Source organism: Zingiber officinale, chromosome 2B (genome assembly GCF_018446385.1).
Source record: "Zingiber officinale cultivar Zhangliang chromosome 2B, Zo_v1.1, whole genome shotgun sequence".
Lineage (NCBI taxonomy): Eukaryota > Viridiplantae > Streptophyta > Magnoliopsida > Zingiberales > Zingiberaceae > Zingiber > Zingiber officinale.
In genome coordinates, this window is record NC_055989.1 from 155,896,240 (window position 1) to 155,904,541 (window position 8,302).

General features: G+C 38.3%; 1 protein-coding gene across 2 annotated transcripts; it reads left to right on the forward strand.

Moving 5' to 3' along the window:
* Window positions 1-403: 403 nt before the first annotated feature.
* LOC122048029 lies at window positions 404-5,384 on the forward strand. Of its 2 annotated transcripts, XM_042609634.1 has the most exons (9): window positions 405-970; window positions 1,161-1,206; window positions 1,291-1,372; window positions 1,458-1,503; window positions 1,597-1,695; window positions 2,655-2,723; window positions 2,818-3,148; window positions 3,269-3,420; window positions 3,495-5,384. In XM_042609634.1, exons 1-9 carry the CDS (start codon window positions 461-463, stop codon window positions 4,944-4,946), a joined length of 2,787 nt encoding a protein of 928 aa, XP_042465568.1. In that variant the 5' UTR covers window positions 405-460; the 3' UTR covers window positions 4,947-5,384. The 2 variants fall into 2 exon arrangements, with proteins under 2 accessions (XP_042465567.1, XP_042465568.1); XM_042609633.1 differs by having other exon boundaries at window positions 404-970; window positions 1,458-1,695.
* The last annotated feature ends 2,918 nt before the right edge of the window (window positions 5,385-8,302 follow it).

An 8,302-nucleotide genomic window follows, 5' to 3' on the forward strand; every position in this document is an offset into this window, starting at 1 on the left:
GCATTTTAGAAAGTGTAATAAATGCAGCATCAAAATTGTTGGGAGGTTGATGGGTTTGCATAATGAAAACATTTCTTTTATTAAGAAGTTATTTAAATTTATTTGAATTTTCTTATAAATTTTTTCGAATTTGATTTTTTCTCTCTCTCTTTATTTCGATAAAATCTGGTTAACCTTCTGGTGCATTTACTTTTATATTAATAAAGTTATTATTACCATCATCACCACTTCAATAATGAAACCAATACTTACTAAATTACTTTCGCACTCGTGAACATGAAACCCATAAAAGTACCTTTCTTTCCGTTAGATCCTTCGAGTGTCTTCCCGATAATTCAAAGAGAGTACTGGATCGGGTATGATTTCGAGTATCGGTTGGATATTGCTGTGCGATGACACCAGTCGTAGACGACTTGAAACAGAGAAAAGTAAAAGAAGCAAAAGAAAAGAGCGACCTGCGATGACGACGGTGGCGGCGGTGAGGAAGAGGGGCCGGCCGAGGAAGATGCGGGATGGCGTACACCGTCATCGCTCGCCTACTTCCCCCTCGAGTGCCCCTGAGGCTCCTCGCCGGACGCTACGCCAGCGACGGCGACGCCCCCTTCGCGATGGATTCGCTGATTTCGACGACTACTTGGATGAGGAGGAGGAAGTGGAAGTGGAGGAGGAGGAGGAGGAGGATCTGGAGCGGAAAAGAAAGAGGCGGCAGCTGAAGCTCATCCTCAAGCTGCCTCCTTCTTCCCCAACCACTGACAGACGGGTGGAGCTCGAGGAGGAGGAGAGGAAGCCCCGAAGGGTTGCTCCCTCAGCGCGAGAGTCGCCGTCTTCGTCTTCAGCTACTTCGTCTTCTTACGTGGATGACGACGCTGAGGATGAGGGCGAAAAGGAGGAGCCAGTCAAGCCGCTGAAAAAGCGCCACTTTGAGCGAATTGATGCGGGTGTTCGTTCCATTGGATCTGCTCCCCGAGAGGTATAATGCACTTTTCTAGTTGCTTCTCGCAAGTATCTGCGTTTTCACTCTAATTCATTGTCTTTCCAAATTAGTGATAGTAGGATCTTGCATTGGGATCCTCTCGTGAGAATTGAGGATGCGAGTATTTTTTTTAAGGAAAATTCAATATTTTAAGATTAAAAATTTCTTAGTCCATTTATTCTTGCAGGTGAGGGAGAAAAATCTCATTCGGAGATCCACGGGGCCTGTTTCTGGTTAGATTCTGCACGTCTCTTCATTGTTTTTTCATTTCAGGAAGTTATTATCTTTTCAGTTAATGTTGTGAATTTATTATTCAGGGGTGTCTACAAGTTCACAGCCTGCAGGAACACCTTTGCCCAACAGGAAGTTGTTGGAGGCCATTCTTGATAAGATTCAGAAGTATTTTCCTATGTGACATTGAAGTTTTCTCTAACATAGCTGAGCTATGTGTTTGTTTTGACTTAAAATGTTTTTGGTGTGGCAGAAAGGATACTTATGGAGTCTTTGCGGAGCCAGTGGATATCGAAGAGGTTCATTACTGTTTTATATTATGTGACATAATGATAGAAGAAAGCAACTGGTTGACTTCCTTACAATTTACTGTCATGCTTATTCTGCTTCAGCTTCCTGATTACTTTGATGTGATTGAGCACCCAATGGACTTTGGGACTGTTCAGAAGAAATTGGCAAGGAATTCATATCGGTCTCTTGAACAATTTGAGGTAATCCTTGTGCAATGATACTAGGTTTTCAACATATCTGGAATCTGGATATATGTCTAAATAGAAAATAGTTTGTGAATTGCTCAAGTAGTAACGTAAGTTCTATAGTATCTGTGTGGATTTGCAATGTCTCATTTAAATCCCAAGTAAATTTGCACAAGCACTTTGAGGTTCTTTACACTGATATAAAGTCCTCTAAAGTTTAAATCTGTAGTTCTCATATAGAAGATTAATACTCCTAAGGTCGGGAGAGAACCTAAGTAATATACACTTGGACACTTCTGAGTTTGGAATTATTGCTTATATTTGCCCATTCACTAGTGTCATGGACTCTTGAATATGTGTAAAGTTGCAACATGTATAGCTGTTTTCTATTTGCACCTGGGAAAAAAGCTCTTGGAGGATTTTCGTGATCACTATGAGCCCCTTTGAGCTGAAGGAATAATTTCATAAGACTGCTACTAACCAATGAATCATGCTTTATGGTAAGAACACATACAGAGTAAAAGATCACAATGCTGAGATGGACATGCAAGGTTCGCAAGCAGCTGAGCATGTCCATAATTGATAATAAATGACATTGATATTATATTATATTCAAAGATGAGTCAAATTGGCAAGTAACGATAGAGATTCAAGGAGTAGAGAATGACTAAAGAAAACTCTTTCTGACATTGATATATGAAATGGTTATTAATAACCTTATAGAGAGCTAAGTGATTGGATAAATATGTTTCCTGTTATGAAAACATGGGCCTTTAAAAAACTTGTTGATGAAGCTAGAGAAATTGTCTTTTCTGTATTGCTGTCTGGAAGGCACACAACAACGTAGAGACACTTCTGGGCCATCTCTCTCTCTCTCTCTCTCTCACACACACACACACACACTTTGGACTGTTGGAAAGTGATTCTTGTGCAATTTACTTTTTTTTTTCCTTATGAAATTAGCTTGATTGCAGGGTGATGTCTTCTTAATTTGCAGTAATGCTATGCAGTATAATGCACCAGACACAGTATACTTTAGACAGGTATTAGGAGACCCTTTATAATTTCTCAAGCAATTCAATTTAAGTAATTTTTTTTCTGTTTGGTATTAAAAATCCTTAAATCTGCTTGGCAAAGGCACGGGCCATGCAAGAAATTGGGAGAAAAGAATTACAAAAGCTACGAACTGAGGTCAAATTTATCAAACCTGATTCAAAATCTGAAGAGAAGATCAGACTAAATCCCATTGAGAAAAAACCACTGCAAAAGTGCCTGCCAAGAGTTGTGCAAGAATCATTTGTTTCTGATATTTCATCTGCCACAACTCTTGCTTCTGGAGGGGACATTGGTACTGGTTTAAGCACAGTAGAAGCTAGTGGTGCAGATCCTGCTACCACTTCCAATGGTCTTGCTGATGGCAGTTCTTCCCTGGGTGACAGTAAATCAGAAAAGACGGATGACCTTAGAGGTAGGAGCGTCAAGCTACTATGTCCAGCTCTTTCACAGTTTGACCAACAATTTTCTCAAAAAAAATAAAGTATTTTATGGGGTTTTCAGATACATATTTATTCTGTTTTTGCTCTTCCAGTGAAAGGCTCTCCATCTAAGCTTGGGAAGCGATCACTTGATGTAGATGAAAATAGGCGTGCCACTTACAATATTAGTTGTGACCAAGAAAGCATAGCAGAATCTAGCACTGTGTTTGATGTTTTTGAGGGAGACCAAAGGCAGCTGATTGCTGTATGTGGAAACTTAAACTCTTGTTTTAAGTTTGACATCTCATGTGCATCTTATAATTTTGATTTCCTAATCAGGTTGGAATTGATGCTGAATACGTGTATGCAAGGAGCCTGGCCCGTTTTGCAGGCAATCTTGGTCCTTCTGCCTGGAAAATTGCGTCAGAGAGGATTGCAAATGCTTTGCCTTCTGGTGTAAAGTATGGCTATGGATGGGTCGATGAATATGAACCACCTCTAAGTCCTATTGTGTGCAGTCCCAAGTTGAAACAAAAGCAGATTAATCAGAATACAACCGTTCAGTTTAAAATGCCTCTGAAGAAGGATAAAGTAACGACAGTTGGTAGAAAAGCTAGTGGAAATGGAGATTTAAAGGAAGTAGATGATTATAACACACAGAGTCAGCTTCGAACCAGTTTTCACAACAGAGATTCTGATCCTGTCAAGGAAGGAAATGATCTTCCTAGACTTCATGGAACAAAGAAACAATCACCCAACACTATCTCTGTACCCCGGCAAAGGACAGATGCTGCTGTATTGCAGAAGAACAAACAAGTTACATTTAATTTTACTAGCACTAGTGCTGCTTCTTTAGAGCAAGTTCGAGAATGTCAGTCAAGTTCCTCAAATACTAGATTGATGAATCAAGCTTTACAGAGCTCTCACGTTTATGATAGTGTAGTCCCTTCTAGACCACCTGCCACTGTTAACCAAACAGACAGAAAAACTGTGCAGCCAGAAACTCTAAAACAAATGGAATCATCAATGGCACCAAGCAGGAAATCTAATGAAAAAGTCACTGTTGGTCAATTCAGTAGTGGAAAAGTCTCGGCTGGTTCTTGCAATAGTCTTGATAATACCATGAGATTTCTTTCCCCAAATCAAACACGAGTCGTAGCCAATGACCCTCTGTCATTGGCCAGTTATGATCATGGCCTTGATGATCCTTCAAGATTAATGGGCTTGCCAATCAAGATGTTTAGCCAGCCAAACATTTCAAGCAATTCAAATTCTCCCAAAACATTCCCGTCAGTTGTTCCACCAAGTGGTAGAGAAAAACCAAATGTTCCAGATTATGTCGCAGCACAAATGTGGATGGCTGCCAGAGCTTCCTCACACTCTAAACCACTACAGCATACGGTAGATGCTTGCAACACTTCAAATGGATCTGTTTCTACATTTTCTTATGGCTCATGGAGAGCGCCAAATTCATCCCCCAGGATCTCCAACGATTCCATTACAATCTCCATGTCTCAAGCTTTTAGGCAACCTATCCAGGTGGTAGGTTTGGAACCTCAGGTTCGTGACAAGGGACTGGTCATCTTCCCTCAGCTAGTTGCAAATGATAGGTCTGGATTTCAAAATCAGAGTCCACGACAAGGTCTGGTTCCACAAACAGAACACAAGCATAGCAAGAATATGTGCCCTCCAGATCTAAATATTAGTTTCCAGCCTCCTGGATCTCCGGTTCTGCACTCTCCTTGCATTCTCAAGGACTCTCAGCAGCCAGACTTAGCTTTGCAGCTCTGATAATCCATTTTCAAGGTTGGTTTATGTCACGGAAACAATATTATGGATGAGGAAAGAATGTTAATATGAAGTTGTTTTTCATCAGATGAAGCTTGTTTGTGCTTGCAAGATGAGTAGGTAATGGAAGAAGGAAATCATCCTCATGGACTCAATCAACCGATCTTTTGCTTGAATCAATCATTTTGGTTGGAAATCTACAATGTGAACTATAGTCATGTTGAATGGTGAATAGAGCCGATTTTGTAGATGGACATATGCTGATGAATCATGACTGGACACACATATCTGATAATAGATTTAGCCATTCTCACTGACCAACCAAGGCTGATGGTTCTTGGTCATGATTTCAGCTTTTGGTAGAATCATCAAAGAAATCTATGCGAAATGCAAATTTTCTTCTGCTATTTGCTTTTAATATCATAGTATGTTTTGCTGGAATCCTTTTGTCGATTGGAAGATGTCAAATTCTGGGTTTTTTGGGGACGGCCAACTTGTTTGAAAGTAGTCTGAATAATGATTGAAAAGATCACTATATCTTGACCTCATAATTTTGGTATAACTATGCTTTCAAAAGACTCTGAGTAATCAATTGCAATTTTCTGTTATGCCTAATTGTCATCCAACACAATGCCACAATTGATTATCACAATAATATATGGTTTGGTAGTCACAAGATGACCTCTGTATGTTATATGGTAGATAATCAATAAATTTTAGGACGTAAGTTTTCATACATGCATAGTTTATCATCTTAATACTCTTAAGCAGCTATTCAATTACGATCCTTGATTTTGGAAAATGTCTAAAATCAAGCCCCTTCTTGTTCCAAAATTGATTAAACTAATGTTGAGAAATGTCTTTAATGAAACACCTCAGTTCCTAAAATAGACAAACCGAGCCTCTTCTATTTTCTAGGTTAAAATATCCTTAATTTCATCAAATAGTTTGGTTTCAAAATTGAGTGACTGAAATTAGCCAAAAATAAAAGATAAGAAACCGAGCAAATTTCAACTAATCAGATTTCTTTCGATTAAGTTTGATGGTTGGAAATTAATAAGGTTAAATTTTAATTTTTTATAAAAAAAGATTAATAGCAAGTAAACTGAATTAGTATTTCATGTTTTTTAAAAGACAAATAAATTATGCAATCAAGTGATGCTTCACCAAATAGCTTGATCATTCATTCTTTTTTTTTTTTTTAAAAAATATTGTTGGATCGTGTTGGGTCGGTTAGAAGGGGGTTGAATAGCCTACCAAATTTAAAAATATAACTATTTTCAAATAAACACTTGCATAAATTAAGAAAGCAAATAAAACAGAAAAGAAGAGGCAAAAGGATTTTACTTGGTTACAACCGGGAAAGTTGTTAATTCAAGAAAGTTGTTGCACTAGTATCTTCTTCAGGCGGAGAAGCCTCTTACAGCAGTGAAAGCGCAAAAAGAAAGAAACTAAACTAACAAGAAAGCGCACAAGTGTTGAATACATCGTTTCTGAATTGATGAAAAGCTTATGGACCAAGACTGTATTTATAGCTTTGGTCGGGGCGCATGGAAAGCTTCCAGGCGCTGGAAGGGAATAAAATTTTATCCCTTTCGCACGGATCGTGATTTGCCCGCAATCCAGATAAAATCTCGGCCCGGACGCCTGGAAGGGTTCCGGGCGCCCGGACCCTCAAAGTCAACTCTTATTGACTTTTTCAGTCCAGACCCTCTACTCCGGTTCAACTCGCCTTGGTCTGGGTCTTCCGCTCCGGCTTCGCTCGCTTGGGTGATCTCGGCCATCCGGAATAGGGCTCACCCAAACCCAACTTCCGGTCTTCTCAAGCAGACATCTGCTCCGGCTTCTCGTCCCTCAGAATCGTCGCGTGATTCCTTCTCATCTGCCAACGTACTCATCCGCAGCTCTTCGTCCCTCGGTCACACCCCGTGCCGACCTTCTCGTTAGCTGCGTCTTTTGCTTCTCGAGCAGTTTTCCGCTCCAGCTTCTCGTCCCTTGGAACCACCGCATGTTTCCTTCTCGTCCGCCGGTGTACTCTTCCGCAGCATCTCGTCCCTCAGACACACTCTCCCATGCCGTCTTTCTCGCTTGCTGCGTCTTCCGCTCGACTCCCTGTGCTCCTAAGTTCCTGCACACTTAGACACAAGGTTAAAACATCACAGGACCTAACTTAACTTGTTGGTCACATCAAAATAACCTTGGGGTTCCAACAATCTTCCCTTTTTTGATGTGAGCAACCTAAGTTAAACTAGGGTAAATATACATAAAAAATAAAATAACTAATATAGCAATAAAGTGCAAAAAAGATAGAAAAAATTGGTCTATCTCCCCCTAAACTTATACTTTTCCTTCTCCCCTTTTGATAACATGAAAAATGGGGTTCTATGAAAAACTCTAAGGGTAAAAATTTTGAAAAACTTTGAAAAATTATTTTTTATATCACCAAAAATTTACGATAATTTTTAGAGAAAATTACTAAGTAGAATATTAAAGAGTATTGAGAAATTTTCTAAGTAAAAATTTAAGCAAGAAATTTAAAAATTTAAGCAAGAAAATTTTCTAAGAAAAAAAATCACACTTAAGCACTAGTTTTAATAAAAAATTGAAAAATTTCCAAAAATGTTTGAAAGAACTTTTTAAAGCATTATTTAATTTTTTATTTTTAATACTTTATTAGTAAGTTAATTAAATATTTTATTTCAATATTTTAGCTTCCAGGCAGTGGTGAGACACTAGACCTTCTTGGTTATTGGAGCAACAATCACTGTCTTAGACAAAGCCTCGTAAAGAAATTAACTGTTTAATTTTCTGACTGAAAGCGCTAAACCTAAATAACAGTTCAAGTTAAGCAAGACTTTGGAACCCAATATAGGTTCCATCCTACTGGATTAACTAAAAATTTCTTAGGGACATACCTTTTCGAAATATTCCTAATTTGTCCCTTATGATATCTAAAATACCAATTTAAATTATTAAATTTTCTAAAATTTGTATTAGATGAGCATGCACGATTTTTCAAGTTATCTACTTGAATTTTCAAATTATCATTTTCTAATTTCAATTTTTCATTTTCTAATTCTAATTTTTTAAAATCTTCTAACAGACAAGATTTTTCTAAAATTAACTTCAACCTTTTATTTTCTTTTTCTAGCATGCAACAATCTTTAGTTAATAATTTTACAAATTTGAACATTTGGTTAGGTGGTAGAGACCGTACCTGACTTACCTTTTCGCCCTCTGATGCTTCCCCTGTTAATAATCTTGAAACAAATTTGGTTTTATTGAGATGACCACAGAATAAAGTATTAAGGTGCAACAAACTCAACATATGAATGCCCCCTTCTCCCTGATTGGAACTG

Bases quoted from the DNA above. Each gene is read 5' to 3' on its own strand.
- LOC122048029 (XM_042609633.1), top strand. From the start codon at position 461: ATGACGACGGTGGCGGCGGTGAGGAAGAGGGGCCGGCCGAGGAAGATG. The intron at 1,207-1,290 runs GTTAGATTCTGC...TTTATTATTCAG, and splicing joins ATCCACGGGGCCTGTTTCTG to GGGTGTCTACAAGTTCACAG. The intron at 2,724-2,817 runs GTATTAGGAGAC...TGCTTGGCAAAG, and splicing joins ACACAGTATACTTTAGACAG to GCACGGGCCATGCAAGAAAT.